Source organism: Ciona robusta, chromosome 8 (genome assembly GCF_009617815.1).
Source record: "Ciona robusta chromosome 8, ASM961781v2".
NCBI classification, from domain to species: Eukaryota; Metazoa; Chordata; class Ascidiacea; order Phlebobranchia; family Cionidae; genus Ciona; species Ciona robusta.
Genome location: NC_143242.1, coordinates 2,190,725 through 2,213,156, shown reverse-complemented (window position 1 = coordinate 2,213,156; position 22,432 = coordinate 2,190,725). Strand labels below are relative to the sequence as shown.

The following is a 22,432-nucleotide window of genomic DNA, read 5'->3' as shown; positions in this document are numbered from 1 at the left end:
TGCGAGAAAAGTTTTTTTGTTACAAGAATTATTCCTGTTTTAGAAATATTGTACAGTTTCGTGTTATAATTTTATTAGGAAATAGTAAATGGGTTTGTTTTATCACAATTCTAATAGTGTATTTGACACAATTATAGCCTAAAATAGATAAAACGTTTAACAAATTTAGCTAGCTTGTTTACTACCAAGTTTAGCTAGCTTGTTTATCACCAAATTTAGCCGGATTGTTTAATACTTTCGTGTACAAATTAACCTGATTAAAATATATGTTCGTTTGTATTATACTTTCGAATAATTATCCAATATTGTATGCAGTTTTTAAACAGATTTGGTGTAATTGATTTTCCACTGTATTGTGTTGTCAAAGTATTTTTAAATGAAGAATTCCAACATGTGTACCAACCTGCTTCTAAATGAATAAACTTATGCAGAAGAGCCAAATATTCAAATATGTACCAACAGCCACCCTCACATTCTAATAATGCATCCCCGCATAGAGGGCTACACAATGGTAAATATTAACGATAATGCATAATGTGTTAAATTAAAATTATTACAATAGACTAATTAATAGGACTTAGGTACATATATTTATAAAATAATGGTAAACTCTTTTAAAGTAATAAAGTAAACAAGTATCATATGTTTAATTGTTCATATTTCCTGCTTTGTTACTAAACTGGTCAACTTTATTTTCACAGGTTATTCTAACTTCCCTGTCCCTCAAACAGGGTCTCCTCATGCCACAAACTTTGCCCCACAGCCCTATTCGTTACAGCATAAATCCCCATACAGCCCCAGCACCCAAAGCCACCATGATTTGCACAACAGACCATGCATGCCCCACCAAGCTGGAGTCCCACACCCGAATATATCCATGTCCAACCCTACACCCATGCAAGCCTCAACTCACAGTGGTTTTACTCAACCACAACACCTGATGCCAAATTCTGCATATCACCAACCCAACCCAGTTTCAACTGCACCTCCAAGTTTTGCATTAAAGAACAACAACAACAACAACCATTCCCTGCCCCAAACGTCCCCCATGTTTTACAACAACCCCACTAGCAGTGGTTACCCCATGCAAAATAATCCCTACCAAAGAATGCCTCAATACCCCAATCAAGCTCCAGTCTCCCAGCCCCCAACATGGGACAACACAACACACAACATACACCACCATCAACGCACTGCAAACCACCTCCAGTCTCCAAAATCTGACATGAGCAATAGTCCCACTTCCAACAGCAGCAATGACGGTAAAAGTTCTCGTGCAAACAGATCTTTCACATGTCCAAAATGTGCCAAGGTATTTATGAAACATAATTAACGTTAGAACTTATGTATAATATTTTATTATTATATTTTTATACATAGGATAACAAAATTGCAAACTGTGTAAAAACATAATTTCATTTGTACTTTATTTAAATAGATGGGAATTGAGATGTAAATGTTTACTAAAGTTTTGATTATATCATATATATATATATTTATATATATAATCATTTAATAACATGTTGTTGATAGTTTATGACGGATATTGATAACAATGTATTACAAACTTGCTAGGTATTTAAAAGAGGAGATCACTTGAAGAGGCATCTTCTTTCTGTCCATGACCGTGAACACCCATACCAATGTGGAGAGTGCTCTAAGGGTTTCGCTTCAATAAGCACCCTTTTACGGCACGGACAAACCTCACACTCTGGCATAACAACAAAGGGACATTTATGTGTCAGGTATGAACAAAAATCGTGTTTTTTGTAGGCAAAATATTGTGGGTGTATATATAGAGATGCACTGTAATAAATGTTGGTAGAATATACGCTTGAGTAGTTTAAAATAACATAAAGTTTTGAAATAGTATCACTTTGTGTGTTTAACTAGCCTTTCTTTATAACTAACTGAAATCAGTTGCAGACCGACAAGTTGTTTTTTTGTTGTTTATATTTAGGTCAAAGGTGTTTAGATTTTGTTAGTCTTCCTTTTAATTAAAGTATGTTATAGCCTTTCACTAATAGTCTTTCTGTATTGCTAAAAGATACATTATAATACAACCATTGACAGTGTTTTTATGTTGTACTATGTTCTTGCAGGTGTAACATACGAATAGTGAACCTGCAGGAGTTTGAAAATCATGCTACTAGTTTACATGAAGCACAGGATTTGGAGTATATGAAAAATATCAACCAGTGTAGCAGGACATACTCATGTAGTTTATGCAACAAAACTGTCTCATCTGAAAAAAATTTAAAGCGGCATGTAAAGAAATTGCATGGGTAAGGTCAAGGTGTGCTTTGTATATTGGTTGGTAAAAACAACAACATTAGGAAAGCCTGTTTAATTAACTATATGCGTAATGTGTCTGGTTGGTTGTGGTAAATGTATTCCAAAGTTAAAATATTTAAGTCCATGGAGCATGGTTTGTTTGAAATTAAACTTAAGCTCCCTTTTTGCTTTCCAATTTTTTTTCTCTTCCAGTTGCTGTCAATATTACAGCTTCTCTTGGAAGCCCAAAGCTCTTGTGGAAAGCATGCTTTAATATGCAAGAACATTAGATTTGAGTGATTCCACTTTGAGATATTAATTATTCATGCATTTCACCTGGGCAAGCTCTCTCTCTCGCTCTTTGTCAACTCTTTGTCATGCAATGTTTTAGAATTGCCCACAATTTAAGCTCTTATCTTTCTTTCATATGTCGGGCGGGGCACATTCTGAGTTAGAAATGATTTTGTTTTACTCCAAGTGCAGATGCTAAAATTAGCCATGTCAGGTTGAACAAAGGCCAGTTTTTAGCCAGCAGTCGATTAATGAAATCATTTACTGCAGGGGTGCCATGCATTATTTAATGCATGTAATTGAAAATTTTCGAATCATCAGTTTTAATGGCTTGTGGCTCCATACAAGCTCATTTTCAAAGCTTTTCACAATAACAGTTGGTAATTGCAGGACAGGTTAGTAAGAGTTAATGTAATATAGTTAGCAGAGTAATTCGGTCCACAGACTACTACAGTTTAAGATGTAAAATTAGATCCATAGAAAGTGAATAAGCATTAGTTTCCTGTTCAGTTTCAATGAGTATTTATGCAAAACATAACTTTTGACACATTTGGAATTTGTATTGGCTTGTTGTGGTACATCCTGTGTGGTAAATGCGGTTTCAGGATGTCAATGACTGTGTTGTTCTTTTGTGATGTAAAGCAGAACTCTTTCTGAATATATTATTTGGACTGTAACCTACTTGTATGTAATATTTTTTAAATCACCATATTGATACATTAAGTGTTTAAAAATTAGTGTTATATGTTGTAGAGACGTTATGGAAGAGAATAGTACAAGTGCAATCAGCAATACTTCAACTGCTGTAGCATCACCTAGTGTCAGCACACAATCACAACCTACAGTGAATACAACAATTGCAAATGCTTTAAACCCTACTGCCCAACCAGAACCAGGTATTTATGAAATTCGAAATAAAACATAAATTTTCCACTCAACCATCTTAAATTTGTCATTTACACTTTGTTTTCAGTACAAGCTCACCACCAAAGTGAACCTAATTTCCAAATGGAACTTCCAAAGGCTGTACCTGAAACTTTTCCATTTAATGTTGTCCCTCAAATAACAACTGCAAGTCAGAACATAGAGCATGCAGTGAAACCAATAAAATCTGAAAGTGTTCTTACCGCCCCAGCACCACATGCTGTGCAAGAAGAAAAGTTAACAGTGGAAAGTTACACTGCAAACCAAAAAGAAATAGAAAATAAAATGCCTAAAAATATCGTTCAAAATTCTGTAACTGACACAACACAAGCAATACATTCTCAGCAATATTTTACATCCTGTGCCTCAAACACCTTGCAGCCGGCAGCACCCATTGTTTATTCTGAACCAAACACAGTTTCCGAAGCTTTTTCCATGGCAATGAAAGCTCTATCTGATTTCTCATATGATGACCTCTCTTTTTCTTCCACTGACTACTTGAGTGCGGGGCCATCAGTTTTCCAGTCCAACTCGCCACTGCCGAACTTTCACTACCCCAGCAGAGCCCGAATGCAAACAGACCAAGTTGATTCAAGGGATTACTACCAAGCCTCATCAGTGCAACAGGAAACTGGTGCAGCATATCCAGGCCAGGCTTTGTCTTATCCTGAAGTAAAAGTCTTCTCAGCACCAGTGTGCCATGATATTACAGTCACACCCCCCCTGCAGCAAGATTCACTCAATGGAGACAAAAGTTACGAAAATGGCTCGTTTCAAGTGAAGAGAGGAAGACCTAAGAAGAAACGAAGGAGAGATGAAGAAGAAGAAGATGATGATCAAGGACTTGGGATGATTACCAAAGATCCAGCCAGCGAGAATTTAAGTTACAACTGTACTGTATGCAGTGAGGTGTATGAGGTGAGTAGGTGTTTTTCTATCGTACTGTAAATAATAAAGTGTTGGTGTATTCACTACAGACATCTTATTTTACCTGAACATCAATGCATACTAGAATGGCTATTAACTAAATGACTAGATTTTCTTTCATCGCCCTTGTATCTTACAATCTCCCATTTTAAGCCTTAATTAATTAATTGTGGCTGTGATGTTCAGGCCACTAAAACCATGTTTTTCCACAGGGAATTGACAAGTTGATGCAACATGTAGAAGCAGTTCACTTGAGTCTCAACCCTCATGAATGTTGCATATGCAACAAGCGATTTGCGCAAGCCGGCAACGTAAAACGACACATAAGGTTCGTGCATCTACGAGAGCGACCGTTCCGATGCAGGGAATGTGATTCTACATTTGACCGGTAAGAAATACAATTATGTTAACTACTGGCCTGTGCAGATTATGTACTGGTCCCAAATAGTTTTTTTTAGGAAAAATCAAAATTAACCCGATACACTAAAAAGTTTATAATAAAGGTTTTGTTCGCAAATGATTAAATTTTTGTGTGTAAAATTTGGTGGCTTACATATATGGTTTTAAAATTTTTAGGCTCTGCTACCTACAGCGACATATGCGAGCTCACATTGATTCGAAGGCAGACAGTCCGGTTGCTTCTCAATTGAACCCATGCAACTGCCCTGAGTGTGGCAAGCGTTGTTTGACCACCCACCATCTGAGAGGTCACATGCAGAGGAAGCATTTTGCGAAGAACAAGAACAGATCAGAAGACCTCCGGAGCAAATACGGATACTTGTTTAATGACCTTGATCAAGTAAATCAAGGAGAAAAGATGGGTTCAAAACCTTATGATCAAAATGAAAGCAAGAAAATGGTAATTAGTTTAGGTTTTGTTGCTTGTGTGTTAAATACGCCTCTGTTTTAATATAACTGCAATGTAATCAATTACTGGAATTTGACTCTGATCTGGTGCTTTTAAAGTTGTACAATTCTTGTGCAAAGAAAGACAGTAAGGATTAAGTGTTCAGAAAATGTAACTGAAAAAATCAAGCCCAACCAATTTCATAATAAAAAAAATATATATTTTGCTTAAATGGCATTGTCAATCTTCTATTCACATGGAATCAATTTGAATGCGAATGCCATTCAGGCGCAATATATATCTGTTTATTAATTATACAATTGGTTTGAATTTGATTTTTGTTTATTACGTTTTCATAGCACCAGATCTTTACTGTTTCAATATTTTAATAATAAAGTCTATTCATTGCATTTAAAAATACTGTTTCTTACAGCTAAACAAACAGAACAATGAAGTACATGTTGTGTCAAATGCAACAATACAGCAAACGCCACAGCAGGTAAGTCCAATTCAACACACAGTAATACTGAGTAAAATATCCTAATACTATTACTAATTCTTATATAGCAGATCGTCAATTTTTCGACTGTTCCGCTACAGCCCAACCTACACAACAGTGAAGTACAAGGACATGAACTGCATGAAGACAATTCACAACTATCAATGTTACTTACTGCTAATGATGATGAGAGCCATGACATTTCTTCAAAATTAAATATTAAGTCTAACCCTTTAACGTCTGAGGTCATTGGCCAAGGCAGATCAATCCAGTTTAAACTGGATCCACCAAAGAAGATGACTGCAGTTAAGATAAATACCAAACGAAAGAACAGAATAAAAATTTATTATGGAAAAGCCATGATTAAAAAAATGAAGTCCAGGATGCAGTTGAGGTATAAATGCCATTGCTGTGTGCATCCAGGGTTTCCGAAGATTTATCTTCTCAAAAGTCATCTGGCTGTAGCTCACCACAGCGCCACCAAGTGTCACATCTGCATCGGATGCGGTCGCAGTTTTTCCACCTCTGACTCTCTTCTTGTGCACATCCGGAAGCAACACAAGAGCAAGAAGATTGATTCCTCAGTCCGTTCAAGCAGAAAGCAACTCCAAAGCAATTCAAAGCCAAATTCAGTCGACCAAAAGGGCTTTTCCAAGATCGAGGCATTACATATGACAAACAATATGTCTGTTTTGGGCCATTTTGCTTACAAGGAGCCACAAGCACGCTTTGAAAATATTCCCCAGTTGTCAACACATTCGCTTGTGCATGCCGAAATGTGAAGGATTTAAATCTAAATTAGCAATAATTGTGACAAAAATTACATCACAACCAAATGCTTTTACCTTATTGCGTCTGTTTTATACTATACTACCTACCATTTCATTTGTTCTTAATGTGTATTTCCAGATGACAGCACCAAATTAACAGGTGCTACTTCCCTTTTTACCTCAGTAAGCCACGTAATACACACTTGTCATTGCAGTGTTGTTTTCTTAGTACAACACCACCAAGCGCCGTGAATGAAGCAATTTCTTCATCCTATAAAAACTTCTTCACTGACAGTCAACTGCCCTATTACAACACAGCTGTGAAGCTGATTTGTATTTTTTCCTAGTTTGCACTAACTAATTTTACATTTGACCTTCAAAATGAATTATATCAGTTTTGTGGACAAAGTGTTACCACGTTATTATTTTTGAAAATCTGGTTTTTAGTTTCATTTTGTAACCTAAACATGATTGAAACTTCCAATCATTGTATTTTTGCTACATCCTTGTAAATAATGATCATGTTACACATGTTTTGGCATAACCCAACTACTATAATCACTGCCAACCTGTGCTTTTACACAAGTTGCATTCCATTATTCTCATATTGGTTTTGAGTTTTACCCATTTTTAAGCTGACCCACATTATTGGTGGCTATACTATTTTAGCAATAATGCTTTTTATATCCATATTATACCATAGTGATTCCCTGTAACTATTCCCTGGTGCGTGTACCTTTGTATCACTGTTTTGTACCCACTAGCTTCTGTAACAATTTTATTTTACCCAACTCTGTAACCACCCTTTGTATTTTCAATCGTTGTAAAATATATCAACTCTAATTCATTAAATCCTGCTTTGTACCTTTACACAGCGTACACTAAACCTAAACACTATTTGAGAGTTGATATTGCATACCTCACATCCTATTGCTCATATATGTGAACAACCAAAGGGCTGCTGATCTGAAATGAATTTTGTAATTGGCTTTCCATCAATGTTTCTGCTGTACAATTGCACTATGATTGCCACATTCCGTTTTGTTATTGTTCACCAGCAGTATGAAATACCTTCGTGTTAACGTTTCATGACTTCCACCTTTGCCTGACATGTTTATTCGCTTGTGTAGTAAATATTGTGACATTGCATTTCAAGTGTCTTTATCAAGAAACTAATCAGCTAAATATGTTCGTTCTGTGTACAAAACAGGTCCTTTTAACAAATGCATTGAACCATTAGGTCCAAATAGGCACTTCTAATGCATTTGCTTTAAATAGGCGAACTGAATAATTTCAAGGTTAATGCTCGGAGTCTGAAAAGAGTACTTTAAATTTAGATTATTATTGTCTTAGAATACAAGCGAAGTGATCACAGTATTATACTACTAGGAGAAAAAATAAGAATTAAAAATGATCTTTATTTTTTTGATGATTCAGCATGTTTGACGGTGGTGTCACTTTTCTTTTCACCGCCAAGTTCTGTCCAAATATTAACTTCATCGTCAGGGTCAACTTTAATTTCTGGATCTCCTCGTCTTTTTATATGTTTCCATTTTGAATAAAGACCACCCAAGTCCTCACGTGCTACCAACTTGTCCAATTCAGTATATGGCCTGTAATGTCTTAAATTTAACCTGGGTAAGGCAGGTTTTGAAATTGAAAAAAATAGGTTTACTTTTGAAACCAAAGCTTTTGACATCATATTTGTAATGTTTATACTTTTATATTAATCTTCCTCTTTAATATTGAATTGTCGATTTTCCTTATTCGTTTCTTTCATAAGCTCAAAAAGCTGTACAGCCTGATCGTCCGACAAGTTATCCAAAGTTTTTGAATCCAAATTTTTGCCAAGAGATTGGGTTTGTGTCCCGCTAGGTTTTATTTGTGAGTCCAATGAATCAGCGTACTCATTCCACTGTTGCAAGAACTCTGGTACAAATTCCGGTGGTGAGTCTTTGTGTAACTTGAACTCGCTTTTCACGTACTGGTCGCCAATTACTTTTAGGTCTAAAGGAAAGCCTTCATGCAGTCTTAAAATTCTCTTATACAAACCTCTCACCACTCGGGAATGTGCTGACATTAAATAACGTTGTCAGAGATTCTTTATCACTAACAGTAGTATTATAATAGTTACACCTATTATCTACACAAAAAAAGGATGGTAAATTATATCAAATAATTAGCTATGTATGTGAATAGGAAAAGTAGACCAGCAATTCTTAGGTTTCATGCTTGATTGCTTGTATACTTGATCGCTAGTGATGAACCGCTTTGGCACGAAAAGTAACAGTTTTCGCTTAAACTATTTCACTGCAAATTAAACAGTGGAGATTATTTTCGAGTAAATATGAAAGTAAAAATGAATATATTTTGTTGCATGAATACTATATTGTAAATTTAGCATAATAATATTAAAAACAACGTTCGTTAAGGTGTTTTGCGACTATTTTCAGCATTTTAAACAAAAAAATAAATAAAACAGTTTAATATTACGGTAATTACACGATACACAATTACTTTGTTGAAATATGATGAAATAAAACCAAACTATATGGATATATATAGGCAGATATCAGTGGCGTTTTAAGATATAGAAGGACCCCCGCAAGGCTTGTACGTAGGCCCCCTTCTTCATCACTACATCTGGTGACTTGTCAAACAATTCAACTCAAACTGTTACATATAGGTCTCACTATTGGCGCAAATAAACGTGTTTAAAGGGGGGTTCTAATTTGAAAAAAAATTTTGGATTAAACCCCTCCCTTTCTACTGTAAAACTCCCCCGTTTTACAAACTTATTTAAATGTTTAAATTACCACGTATGTTGTCGTGTTATTGGGTTACAGCGGCGAAGCTTATTTTGCGACATAACAACAATTTATATGTGGTTAATTTTCTATCGGGTATTATAGTGGGCCCCTAATTCGTTTGAGCCCCCCGCGGCTGCGGGGTTCGCGGGGTCGATGATACGCCACTGGCAGATATAACACTAGCCAATTCCTTGATAAATTCGGCATCTAGGTTAAAATTTTTTAAATCCAATGCCTGCTAAACGAAACTTATATTCTTTTCTGTGTATTTTCTTTCACTTTAATCGCATATTTACGCTAAAACTATTAAATTTGTTTTCCAACTTCCCGCCAAACAGAACAGGATACGAGGCGATTTTACATTTGTGTGTGAATGCTTTGTCGGCAGACATATCGGCCGACAATCGTTCTCTCCGATCGGTAGCGCTTTGACCGCCCGTAGTGTGAACCCGCCTTTATGAGATTGCAGCCGCCTACATAGCGGAATTTCCCCGTTTTGTGCATCAAGCCATAGATACTTTTCATTATTTTACACATTACCAAATGACGTGTATCAAGCTAACAGTCGTCTTATAAAGTTTTCGACCTTTCACCTTTGGTGCTGTTATATAAATCAAATACGACGGATTATGATGTAAAAAGGTCTATAATGCTACAGAATGCGTTCATGCGCTTACCGCATGACCACATCACGTGCTTTATTTAGGGAACTCCGATTACGTATTGTGTATGGTGCGTGTTCACAACGCATTGTACTTGAGAAGCTGTGAGCAGCGTACCGTACGTGTGATTTCGAGTGTACGGTACGTGATTTCGACATAAAAACCGGCGATTGTCTATGACTTGTAAAACAACAAAGATCGCGCAGTATCGGGTTTTCTCGATCTTTCTGTTCACTATAAAAGAGCGAGGCGTTTTTTTACATTGTGTTATCTCTCCGGTCAGAAATATGAAGTTTAGATGTGGACTAAACTAGAACATGATTCAGCCAACTAAAGTTTTCTTTAATGGTATACTTCAGTATCGGTTTAGGTTAATATTTGTACAGTCAAATATCTTATGATAAAATTTCTCTAATAGATCTTAAGTTTTTATTGTGGTTAATAAGATTTTATCCAATAATTGAAAATGGCGATACCAGATATTCGTGACCTGGTAAGATTTGTGTATTTGGTCCGCCCCGAACATCTCTCAAATTAAATCGCTATCCATTTTTAGGCTGAATTCAACAAAGCTCTGGCAGATGCTGGTAATAAATTGGTGTTGGTTGATTTCCATGCTCTTTGGTGTGGTCCATGCAAAATGATTGCCCCAACTGTAAAAGTAAGTAGTTTAATTATCATGTGGTTTATTTGTATTTTCCCTGAATTTAAAGAGATAGATATAGGTTACCGTATTGTTAAAATTAAAAATATTTGTGGTAAACTGCAATGTTTCTGTAGCTGATATTTTAGACATTGTAGATTTATCAGTTGTAAAAAGGTAGATACTAAAACATGTACTCTCAGTCTCAGGCATAATTTTTTTTATTTAATTTAACTATCATTATGTTGTATATTTATCTCTAAGTCACATTCTAGATCTATTAAATATATATCTCACGCATACTACAACAGAATATGCCCTTAATAAAAGCACAATAAGAGTTTATACGTAACTTGATTGCAGTCATGGTTTTTCAGTTATTTCAATGTATGAAATTACTAAAATATACTGTATTTATAGGAGTTAGCAAATACACATGCAGATAAACTTGTTGTTTTGAAAGTGGACGTGGATGAAGCAGCGGTGAGTTATGGAGTTTTAAGTTGAAAAGCTAGCACCTGAAACATATGGTTGCTATACGCAACATAAAACAGTATGGTCTTGTTATATTGATAGTCGCACTTACAAAAAATACTTAATCTTCAGTTTTTCATTACCGTTATTGAAAATCCTTAATTTAGTAATTATTATTCATGAAACAAAATAAAAAACGGCTTGATAAAAACGAAAACTTTGAAAGGGTATAATAATAAGAATTTTTAAAAGTAATAAATTTTTTTTAATAGGACGTCGCAGAACAAGCGGAAATTTCTGCCATGCCAACATTTATATTTTACAAAAATGGAAAACAAGTAAGTTGGGCATAAACTATGACTTTAGTTGGATGTCAAAACAACTCCATTGGTCTTTTGATTTGACTTGTTATACAGTACCAGTATGTGCATTTTAAATTGTACTGTTTCACAATAATGAAGGAAAGCAGACCTGGGAAAGTTGTTCTTTTATTATTGAAGCATTAAACAATTGGTTAAATCCGGTTAAAGACGCAGGGTATTATTTTATGTCCACTTTTCTCATGGCAGGGAAACTATCTTTTCATTGGGTTTGCATTGAGTAAGCAAGTCTGTTTTTGCAGGAAGACAATATTTAACACAAAAATATATCTTATTTTAAACTGATGGGTAATTCTATATTTGCAGGTTGCAACTTTCAAGGGTGCAAACAAGGAAAAACTGACTGAAATGACCTTGGAGAATCTTTGATTGACGCATATAGTTTATAATAAGAAATCAAACTATTCCATTCAGATATTACATTTCCGCAGCATTGGAATTCGAAAAAAATTATGCTCTCAGTTTCTTTTAAATTTTTAAGCAGCATTTCCAAATGAATGTACCAGTTTTGCTGGTTGTTCTAGTAATTTCAAATAATAAAATGTTTGTACCACTGGTTCTTTTCGGGAACTCTTTGAATAATTGATAAGGGACAAGTTTAATCTATTTGTACAAACAACAGGAGAACAGTAGAGAAAGAAATGTGCTACCTCTTAGCAAAGAAGCTTACACACCAAAAGTTTGCTTAGTCATTGCCTTCTCTCACACGTCGAATTTACGCGTAAACACTTGCGCAATAGAGCTTATGATAAGCTGAGGTAGAAGCGCCATTCTCAAAACCAGGATACTCCGTATTTTTACGGAAACTTGGAGAAGCATAAAATATGCCCCTATTTATAAAATACACTGCATTCTTATTCTAATTCGAGCAGATCAAACCGGTTTGTCTTGGTTGTCGGATGTTTTAAAACGTCAAGTCTTAATTGCTGACAGTGCAAGTTTAAGCTCGGAATTATCTCAACGTTATCCAACTCCATAACGATAGGTCGACAACTCGGTTTAATAAAGTTAAACAAAACGACGAAAGGCATCGGGTTACAGACAATGTGAGGACAGTCGGGAATTAAAGCGCGTGCTGCTTGCCCTCCTGACACAGAAAATAGGAGAACCTTTATTACATAAAACCTTGTGCGAATACAGTAACAGACGTGTGTTTTAATCATTTACGAAAGTTTTGCCAAAATAATATTTACGGAATACGACTGTTTAATATTTAATCTCTATAGGCATTAAGTAAAATATGAGTAAACTACATGCAGTAAAATGGGGAAAGATGGGACACTGTTTTATTCTATTTTTCCGTCCCACTTAGTAGTAATAAACAAATAACATTCAAAAAATTATTAAACTATATTCTCACGATTCCCATGGACTGTTGTGACCTGTTTAAAACACGATCAGATTATTTAGATGTTATGTGCTATAGGTATCCCACCTTTCCCCACCCTACTATATACAATAGCGTGGGAAAAGACGAGACTTTCTTTTTTTAAATCACTTTAACCGGTACCCATAGTTCGTGGCAAAATTTGTTACTGTTTTTAAGTATTAAAGTTCGGTCATGGACAGCTATACCATTTTTTCAAATTTTCAGTCTTTCCTTGCAGACCGAGCATTGAGATTTTGGTAGCTATATATTTGTGCTATATTAGAATAACATCGTGTCACTGCATGTCGTCTTCGCTAGCATATAGCGGGTTTACTCTCATGTCGTCATTTCGGTCATCGTAGCAGGGGTCATCGGAAAATTCAACATCGCTGAATTCAGGGTCATCAGCAGGCGGGGGCAGGTCGTATTCTTCCTCCTGTACGCTGATAGAATCATATGCTTGGTCGACAGGAACAACTGGGTGTTCGGTGCTCGGTTTGGGTTCGGAAACAATGGGGGAAAGATAGACGCTTGGCTCAGTTGTGCATCGGGAACGTGGCGGGGTTCGTAAGCTGGAACCACCAACAGAAAAGAGACGTAACGGGAGTGCAGGCGGTAGAGGATCCACTTCAGATGGTGGATTTGGTTTGAATGTGTAAGCACCGATAGTTTGGTAAACACTTTGACCCTGCTTGTCAGCCATGCAAAAGTAAACCGGATCCTGTTGGTTACTCCCGCCTTGCCGATCCCCGATCGTAGAGCCTTGATGCTTGATAAAAAAATGATGTGTCCATAAAAATGGTTATTTACAAATTGTAAATGTCAAATGACAGTAAAAATGTTGGAAGGAAAGGCAACTCACAGGTGATCCAGCCCGACTTTGCCTTTGATCGCCAACCGATTTCCTTAGCAGTTCTAATCCGCAAAATACGATGACAGTTATGATAACCACCATCAAACATGCAGACAGTACAATAACTACAGTAGTGAGTATAGACTTGAGTGGTTGATTGTTCAGTGTAGCCGTCGCGTTGAACCCTATTTGCTGTAACGTAAATAAAAGAAAGGTTGCCAATATTTCAAAAACTATTTTGGACTAAAGTTTTTATATAGGGAAAGGAGAGATTGGACACTGTCCGTTCTCTATTCTCGTCCCATTTGTTAGTAAAGAAAGAACATTCAAAGAATTAATTATAGAACCATGTCCATAAATTATTTACAGAAATTATTTATTTTACCACCTTGTACAGGCATTACCTTTACTGTAGTTGTGAAGTTAGAAGCGATCGCAGTCGAAACTTTTGGTGAATTCGTGTGACTTAAAAGCAAGCAAGCAATTACCAAATCTCCAACATTAACATTCCAATAAAAGGTAGTACATTCTTTATGCTTTGCTATATATACCTTGCAACAGTTACGTCACCATTTATTGAGATTGGGCAGTAACATGGAATGAGATCATATGATGTACAGTTATCATCCAAGTAACCGTAGTCGTCAAAACAAATACCAGTTTGCATTAACCGACCTTTCGTGTTGGCTCTATAACAATATATACAGATTTGACAACAATGTCTTTGCACAATATATAGTAGTGTGGGGGAAGACGGTGCTCCGCAGTACGCAATATCCAAATATCTTGATTCTTTAAACAACTAACAACGGTTTGTGGGAGTCGTGATGATACGGTTTTAAAATAATGTAAATGTTTGTTTGTTTACTACCAGAAGGACGAGAAAATAGAATAAAAAGGTGGCCCACCTTGCCCGCCCTATACTACATATATAGTGTTGACAAAAAAAAAAGGCTGAATATTTTTGAACAGTTTGAAATTATTTATCAAATTGTCAAACATTGTCAAGATATTGTAACAACAGCGGTATATGCATTTTTGAGCTAGTGGGCGATTTCCCGTGCCTCAATCCATTGCTGCTCCTCGGACGCCAGTTCTGGTAACGCTAAACTCTACAAAACTGCTTTATGTCAACGAAATAAAGAAATAACAATAATACTATCTAAAACTTGTGAAAGATTGCAACTTACTGATGGCATATGCATTCAGAGTAATGCACCACTGAATCCTTAGGACCACAATAGCGTATTTGTTCCATCCAAATGACACTTTTATTGATAGGACAATAGAACAACTGCTTTGAAATATGCGGCCGTTGAGGCTCTACAGACCGTTGACGTTTTCGCTTCTTTCGTTTTCGCTTTTTGTTCTTCTTGCGTTCAGGTGGTTTCCTATCAGTTTGGTTCCGTAACGAATAAATGTCTTCTAACGTCAATGCACATTTGGTCTTATTAGAGTAAGAAGGGTTCCCCCAGTACGTCGTCTCATGCAGAGTAGTTACCAGCTCCTATATGGAAATACATGTTAAACTGATTTCTGCCTAATGGACCGTATATATAGCAGCGTGGGGGAAGACAGGACACCCTTATTCAAATATCCTGATCGTGCTTTAAACAATTATCAACGGTCTATAGGAGTCGTTAGGATACGATTTTATAATTTTTGAATGTTTTGGGTTTACTACCAGATAGTACGAAAAAATATAAAGAAAAGATGTCCCATTTCCCCCAACATAAATTCTCTTTTTATTTTAAGAAATATTAGTACGCTTTTAAATGAACAAATATATTGGTTTGCTTTTAAATGCTGGTGTTTTGTTTACACTAGATCTATACGTAACATTAAGTGGGTCTCTCCAGCCCTTTTTTCCAGAATAAAACTTGGTAAAAAAATCGTCAATGGTTGATTGATCAAGAGCGTATCTTCCGAAACAATGATTCCTGAACGCAGTAGAATATAAGCTGTCTTTGAACACTCCTTGGTTGCAGACAGCATTATCTTCACATTCATAGTACCGGTACACCTGATGATAGAGCAATACTTCCAGATATTATTTTGACATATAGTAGGGTGGGGGTAGACGGGACACCTTTAGTACACACTATCCTGGTTGTGTTTTAAACATTTAACAACGGTCTATCGGAGTCGTGAGAATACGGTTTTTATAATTCTTTGAATGTTCTTTGTTTACTACTAAATGGGAAGGACAAACACCCCACAATATATTCCCCTACCCCACTATATATGACATATACAAGCGAATTTGGTAAAACAAACTGCTATAACCAGAACAAACTATGTGGTGCAATGTATTGCAAGTATGCGCTATGTTAATAGTTTGACTTCAACTTCAACTATAGGCTGAACTATTGTTCTAATACATTAACCATTTTGATTACAATTAAAATATATACTTGTGTTTTTGTCACATTCCCATATAGGCCTACCTACCATGCAATCTCTGCAATCTTCGGTAACAGTATCTTTTTTCCACGGAAGAGGTTTGTTAGATGCACTAATAAGTTTCAATGTAAAAAGGATAAACAAGGCATAACACAACATACTTTTTTTAGTAGTTCTAAACCACACGATGATAAATTAAAGCCTTTCAACATTCACTATGCGCTGAACTAAACTTACAATTCAAAACCATTTGCAGCCATAGCGATTCCCAGCGCGTTTCCGTCAATTGAAATGATTCCTTTCATATTCTATACACAAAGCACGCGTAACATTCAAGCGAACTATATACTTCTATAGTGGAGTGTTCCAAGGCGAATTATGTGATATGTACATTCAAACTCGCATATTTGACGTGTCACGTTATGGACACACAAAATAATTAAAGCTGTATAAACCATGGCCTTTAGCCATGCTTTTAATCAGCGCTTTTACCCATGTAGTGTATTCGTATTCAAATGCGAATGGTTTAACGACCGTCGTTTTGGTATTTATTTCATTTCTTCTTTTTTTTCAATACTTTCTTCGCCATGGTTTTTGAAGAATTAAATAATGAATAGGTACAGTAGGGTGGGGGAAGATGCAAAATTTTAACTTTATTTTCGCTTCCCATTTACCAGTAAACAAAGAACATATTTAAATATTTATAGAACTATATCCTTACGACTCCCATAGAGCAGGATTTGCGAATTCCAAAAGTTTGTACATCTTATCACAGAATTCATCTTTAAAGCAGACTGTACAAATTATGCAATGTGTATACGACGCATCAGCCAATACAAGTCAGCGCTCCGTTAAAATAACCTCACACGACAATGGAGTAAACTGTAGGCAGTTAACACCATCCAAAGACGGCGGGTTATTAGGAGATGCTCTGACATTAAACTTTTGCAAAATTTTTGTGACAAACATAAAGATTTCCAATTTTGCCAAGGCCTCTCCCGGGCAACTGCGTGGTCCAATTGAAAATGTCATTATATTGTTACTGAGAACGAATTTTCCATCTTTGTTTATGTGTCTGTACGGGTCAAACTCAGAAGGGTTTGGCCAAGCTACCGGGTCGTTGTGAACTCCCCAAATGTTGGAGTAAACCTGGTAGAAACATGACTGTTAAGGAACGATCAGTAGGTTAACTATAGTTAAAACTCATGTTTACCATTGTTCCTTGAGGAATAACGTAACCACCTAATTCGACAGTAGCTTGTGCATAATGTTGTAATCCAATTGGGGCAACAGTTCTGTATCGAAAAGTCTCTTGAATCACCGCGCAAGTAAACGGCATCTTTTCCCTATGTTGGCTGCTTGGAGCTCCATTGGGACCTTTTTAAATAATATAGTAGAGTGGGAGAAGACGGGACCCCTTAAGTTTAATATTACTCAAAATATATATACGACTTTGGAGTAACACCACGAATTATTACTACCATACATTTATCAAGTGACGACACTTCAAAGAAGCGTAGTAGAGTGGGGGAAGATGGGATCACCTACTTTTTTATTTCATTTTCTCGTCCTATTTGGTGGTAAACAAAGAACGTTCAAAGAATCATAAAACCGTATCCCTACGACTCCCATAGACCATTGTTAATTGTATGAAATACGATCAGGGATGTTATGTGCTAAAGGCGTCCCGTCTTTTCCCCATCCTATACTATATATTAAACTCGCGAGTTATTTAGCAATTTGCACAGCAGGTGTAACCTTATCGATTCGAAAATAGACAGGGTAAGAAGAGACAGTTTAAAATTCTTGTTAATTTTGTCACATAACTAAATTTATTATTATAAATATACGTAAGTAACACAAAATAATATTCACACTTTAAAAATCAAGTTATACACTCCTTGACTTGTTTCCCTGTTATATCTAAGGTTGCATCTATCGAGCACTTTTTTTGACCGTGAAAAAATACTGTCAAATAATATTGTAATATTTGTTTTTGGCTATTATCGAATGTGGCACCCGTGAAACAAGATTTAAGGAATGTGTGTTTGTGTAGGCCGTAGTATATAGTTGGTTAGCGCACCTGCCTCTAATCCAGAGGTAATGGGTTCAAGGCTCGGCGCTGCTACCATTGTGGGCGTATGTGCCTTGGGCAAGACACTTAACAACAATTGCTCCAACCCAAAGTTCACTAATGGGTTGGTCAAACTATCAGCCATAAATAAAAGAAATGAAAAAATCAAAAACAAAAATCACCCACAAAGTAACATACATGGTAACTCGTAAGCTGGCACGAGGTGTATGAACACCCGTGTTATAACGACTGTAATTTTCCGGCCACGCGAGGATAAAGTAAGTTACATTTATTCATTTTTTAAGTAATTTCTATCAGTTAAAACAATAAATTATTAGGAATTTAAAAGCGCTTACCCATAACATCGTCGATTTCTTGTATACATTTTTTTGCATGGTGTGGATGATGCAGTAGAACTATCAATATCCACAGTATAGAGTTACTACTGGTTTCAGAGCCAGCAGAAAATAGATCACGGACGATAACAATCAGTTCTTCCTCCTGTAACGACGTAACGTTATTTCAATACACTATAATGCGTTTTCAAAATGTTTCTTATTTATATTGCATACAACGTAACTTACTGTATATACGTTCTTGTTTTCCGTTTTCCCATATGCTTGTTCGTGTAGGAATGAGTCAATCAAGTCGCGAAGATTGTTTTTATCAAAGGTTTTCTTGTGTTCTTCAACGTGATCTTTACTATGTTCTTGGATAAATATATGGTTCTCTTAATAATATGCTGCATAATATATAACACCACAAACAGCTTTTATATGTAAACACATTCTCACCTAACCAGTTTTTTATTCGTTCGATCATCCTGTTATTAGCCCCACGAAACCAAGGCAGGTGTTTAAGACCAGGAAAAAAATCAATGAGAAGTGTGAACGGTGCATCTTTCGCGTCACCCAAACTAAATGTAAACCTTGTATTGGGTCTATAGATTTAATGAAAGTTACATTCTAACTTACATTTTTTGTAGATTGATTAAAACTTGGTGATATTTCTCGTCCTCAAAATCGTATCGTCTTCCACAAACAACGCGACTTACAATGTTTGACGTAAGAACATAAAGATAAAACTGCGATAACAATTAGATATAGTAAATTAGGGTAAGATGGGACATTTTTAAAAATATTTTATGGTCCTATTTGGTAGTAAACAAAGAACATTCAAAGAATTATAAAGTTGTATCCACACGACTCCGATAGAAAACACGATTAGGATATTTTTTGTTAAATGTGTCCTATCCTACCCTACAGTAGGCTACTATATACATCCTTTTTAACAAGTGCAATATATGCCATGCTGTGATATGTATTTCCGATGTCATTTGTATAATCTTTGTTGCAACTCGACGCGTATAGTGACGTCACATAACCCAATCCCAATACTTCATTAATCAATGTCAACACTGCAGATACGACTTATCTCATGAGAGACTTTCCTATGAAAACAAACCCCCCGTTAAACGAGGTTAATGATGTCCCGTTCAGCCCAAATCGATTCCCCTTTAGCGCACGACGTCACACTGCTGTCACGTGATTCTGTCCGGTAAATAATTCGCCCTTTCCCTAGCACAATAACTAATAACGAGAAACGATAACTACCCAACTAACACCACTATCGGCACTGAGACCTCGAGGTCAGTCTAGGCTCATGGCGGGCTCTTGCGAGCCCTTGCTCGGCCGACATGCAATCTTAGGCCCGATACTGTATCCTGTACTTATACCAGAAAAAGGAATAAAATATATCAAGATATCATGAACTGTTTGGTCTCTGGTTATAAAGGCAACTAGTACTACAGTAGATATAGCACCCCGCTGAAGCCTGTATATGAAGTCGGATCAACAAGGGCTCATTTAACCCAACCATCAATCCTGTTTATTTAGTGGGGGCTATATCTTTACCTTCAGATCAACCAGTTGGTTTGTTTTAGTTTTTAAAAATTCTGCCAGCAACCCAGCTTCTTCAACTATCTGATTTTCAATCATTGTTTTCCCGACTCCATATCTAAATATTATTTTGTAAGATTAATCTGTTGTTAGTAATAAATGAAAAAAAATCTTCTAAAAAAACTTAAATAAAGGTATAGTAGGGTGGGGGAAGATGGGACACCGTTTCATTCTATTTTCTCGTCAGATTTGGTAGTAAACAAAGAATATTTAAAGAATTATTAAACAGTATGCTCATGACTCCTAAAGAACGTTGTTAATTGTTTAAAAGACGATCAGGATATTTGGATATTATGTTATAAAGGTGTCCCATCTCCCCCCACTCTACTATATATAGTAGGTAGGGATAGATGGGACACATTTTCATTCTATTTTCTTGTCCAATTTGGTATAAACATTCAAAGAATTATAAAACCGTATTCTCACGAAGTTGTTTAAAACGATTAGGATATTCAGATATTACGTGATAAACATATTGTATCTTTCTCCACCCTGCTGTATTTGTAGTAGCTTGTGTCCTGGCACGAGGTGGTAAACAGAAAACAACTGATTACTTACTTGGAAAGTGTCCTTACAATAAACTTTCGTATTACTTTGTAATTTTCCCCGTACTGTTTTAACCCTATTCCTTTGTCTCCTGTTACTTGCTTAAAGATTGTTGTTGTCGGTCTTCCACTTAAATATTCACTGTTGTCACAAAATGCCTAAATCAAATTTTGCATCGGTTACAATATATGTCTATCCAACCAATTTGATAAGAAATATTCAGAATATAAATAAAATTCACCATTTTAATAGCATCCGCAGTGTTTAAGAAGACGCTGTCCTGCATTCCCATCCGGGCACACATTATTGGTCCATAGTTTTCCAAACTCCATTTCTTTATAACTCTTTCAGGGAATTCACCCATAAAAGGTATCACCCCAAGAAGAGGAAATCCCCGCGGTCCTGGTGGGAGATCGTGTGGTCTTCTCCACCATCGAAACACCCAAACCACACAAATTACCAGAACGGTAAAAGGGTATGGACCAGTTGAAGCACAAATAGTTTGAAATATGTCAATCATACTTTACGAACATTAAACTAACTATCGATTGTTTTAATAAATAACCTTATTTTTTTATTAGCAATACTTACTGTAGGGTTCTAGTTCTGTTACGTTGTTAAAGTGTCAACCAAATAGAATGTTATATCTAAATTTATTTGCAATAGAACATCTTTAAGATGCTAAACTAAAGAAACTTAAAATTCTAATGCAACGTGCATAGCTTGTGCAACTTGCCTAACCGACAAGGGGATATATGGTTTCCGTTGGTGTATCCAACCGAGACCTGTAGTTTGTCAAATTCGTCTGGTGCGATTTCTTTTTTTTTCAAACAAGATGCCCTACATACCATACTTTTCGCGTCCATTGTAAAATTGCTTAGAAAAATATGCTGTTTAAAATAGAAACTAAATATTTGCTTCAGCTGATCAAAAATAAACTAAAACCTAAATGCGAACTATATTATTTGCCTTTGCAACAAAATAGAACAGTACTAACAGAGTCAAGTGGAACATTGAAGTGATTAGGGTGTTTACCTTATTTATTTTTTACCTGTTCAAAGTATGTACTGTTTCTATTTTACATATTTTTTTCAATATTTAAAAACAGTAATCAGCTTTGACGGGCGTTTTATAAAGTCGTGATAATACTGTCGAATAATTCTGTAACCTTATATTCCTGATTATCATTAAATGGGGGTTCGTAAAAAGTAAGTTAAAAAAGTCTCGTCCGACAAAGTGTCCCATCTTCCTCCACCCTACTATATCAGTCGGAACGAATATATCACGATAGTGGATCATTTCTAACACATACAAATATTAAGTTCAGCTGTTAGAGCAGGGTTTGCGCATTCCAAAAGTTTGTATTATCAGAGAACCCACCTTTAAAGCAGATTGTACAAATTATGCATGTTGTATAATGTATACAATAAAACAGTTAAAACGAGTTAACGCTTCTCTATATTTTAAGCAAGTAAAAATGAGTTCGGTATGTTCGTGGAGCCTAGTAAGCAAGTACTACAAACAGACTTCTAATAAGCACAGTTTAATGTTTAAAACAATATGTGGGGTATACACGTAAGCAATAACCCAACTCATTTTACCACAGTCGCTTCAGTTATGACGTAACAGAGTATTTCGATAGTAGCTTGTGCATAATGTTGTATTACGATCGCAGTTAGCAGGAAAGAGATCACGAACAACAACGATCCGTTCTTCTTCTTTCAACAA

At 36.0% G+C, this 22,432-nt stretch overlaps 4 protein-coding genes across 5 annotated transcripts; 2 read left to right on the top strand and 2 right to left on the bottom strand.

The window, feature by feature from the left end:
• The first annotated feature begins 24 nt into the window (after window positions 1–24).
• LOC149732184 (uncharacterized) lies at window positions 25–7,681 on the top strand. Of its 2 annotated transcripts, none has more exons than XM_089883461.1 (10): window positions 25–511; window positions 702–1,312; window positions 1,576–1,745; window positions 2,103–2,285; window positions 3,319–3,461; window positions 3,539–4,407; window positions 4,629–4,804; window positions 4,993–5,275; window positions 5,697–5,762; window positions 5,834–7,681. In XM_089883461.1, exons 1-10 carry the CDS (start codon window positions 451–453, stop codon window positions 6,542–6,544), a joined length of 3,273 nt encoding a protein of 1,090 aa, XP_089739587.1. In that variant the 5' UTR covers window positions 25–450; the 3' UTR covers window positions 6,545–7,681. The 2 variants fall into 2 exon arrangements, with proteins under 2 accessions (XP_089739587.1, XP_089739585.1); XM_089883459.1 differs by having other exon boundaries at window positions 5,831–7,681.
• Window positions 7,682–7,855: 174 nt separating this feature from the next.
• Window positions 7,856–16,431, bottom strand: LOC149732182 (uncharacterized). The gene is made up of 7 exons (XM_089883463.1): window positions 16,175–16,431; window positions 15,564–15,746; window positions 14,914–15,230; window positions 14,275–14,412; window positions 14,128–14,188; window positions 13,733–13,915; window positions 7,856–13,639 (listed from the first exon to the last, which is right to left on the bottom strand). Exons 1-7 carry the CDS (start codon window positions 16,283–16,285, stop codon window positions 13,166–13,168), a joined length of 1,467 nt encoding a protein of 488 aa, XP_089739589.1. The 5' UTR covers window positions 16,286–16,431; the 3' UTR covers window positions 7,856–13,165.
• On the top strand, window positions 10,356–12,059 carry LOC149732183 (thioredoxin-2-like). Its single transcript, XM_089883474.1, has 5 exons — window positions 10,356–10,497; window positions 10,561–10,665; window positions 11,068–11,130; window positions 11,394–11,459; window positions 11,808–12,059. Exons 1-5 carry the CDS (start codon window positions 10,471–10,473, stop codon window positions 11,868–11,870), a joined length of 324 nt encoding a protein of 107 aa, XP_089739600.1. The 5' UTR covers window positions 10,356–10,470; the 3' UTR covers window positions 11,871–12,059.
• A 220-nt stretch (window positions 16,432–16,651) lies between the features above and the next one.
• LOC149732181 (cytochrome P450 2C20-like) lies at window positions 16,652–21,205 on the bottom strand. Its single transcript, XM_089883475.1, has 9 exons — window positions 20,946–21,205; window positions 20,717–20,862; window positions 20,114–20,216; window positions 19,175–19,284; window positions 18,995–19,116; window positions 18,785–18,909; window positions 18,557–18,701; window positions 17,340–17,503; window positions 16,652–17,275 (listed from the first exon to the last, which is right to left on the bottom strand). The coding sequence occupies exons 1-9, from the start codon at window positions 21,066–21,068 to the stop codon at window positions 16,967–16,969; spliced, it is 1,347 nt and encodes a 448-aa protein (XP_089739601.1). The 5' UTR covers window positions 21,069–21,205; the 3' UTR covers window positions 16,652–16,966.
• Window positions 21,206–22,432: the final 1,227 nt, after the last annotated feature.

Excerpts from the sequence above, each read along its gene's own strand:
- LOC149732184 (XM_089883459.1), top strand. The coding sequence starts at position 451 with ATGTACCAACAGCCACCCTCACATTCTAATAATGCATCCCCGCATAGA. Across the intron at positions 4,805-4,992 it reads TGTGATTCTACATTTGACCG|GCTCTGCTACCTACAGCGAC; the intron begins GTAAGAAATACA and ends TAAAATTTTTAG. Across the intron at positions 5,763-5,830 it reads TACAGCAAACGCCACAGCAG|CAGATCGTCAATTTTTCGAC; the intron begins GTAAGTCCAATT and ends ATTCTTATATAG.
- LOC149732183 (XM_089883474.1), top strand. The coding sequence starts at position 10,471 with ATGGCGATACCAGATATTCGTGACCTG. Across the intron at positions 10,498-10,560 it reads TACCAGATATTCGTGACCTG|GCTGAATTCAACAAAGCTCT; the intron begins GTAAGATTTGTG and ends ATCCATTTTTAG. Across the intron at positions 10,666-11,067 it reads TGATTGCCCCAACTGTAAAA|GAGTTAGCAAATACACATGC; the intron begins GTAAGTAGTTTA and ends CTGTATTTATAG.
- LOC149732182 (XM_089883463.1), bottom strand. The coding sequence starts at position 16,285 with ATGTTGTGTTATGCCTTGTTTATCCTTTTTACATTGAAACTTATTAGT. Across the intron at positions 15,747-16,174 it reads AAGATTGCAGAGATTGCATG|GTGTACCGGTACTATGAATG; the intron begins GTAGGTAGGCCT and ends CTCTATCATCAG. Across the intron at positions 14,189-14,274 it reads GGTGACGTAACTGTTGCAAG|TCACACGAATTCACCAAAAG; the intron begins GTATATATAGCA and ends CTTGCTTTTAAG.
- LOC149732181 (XM_089883475.1), bottom strand. The coding sequence starts at position 21,068 with ATGGGTGAATTCCCTGAAAGAGTTATAAAGAAATGGAGTTTGGAAAAC. Across the intron at positions 20,863-20,945 it reads CTGCGGATGCTATTAAAATG|GCATTTTGTGACAACAGTGA; the intron begins GTGAATTTTATT and ends AATTTGATTTAG. Across the intron at positions 17,276-17,339 it reads TTATTCCTCAAGGAACAATG|GTTTACTCCAACATTTGGGG; the intron begins GTAAACATGAGT and ends TGTTTCTACCAG.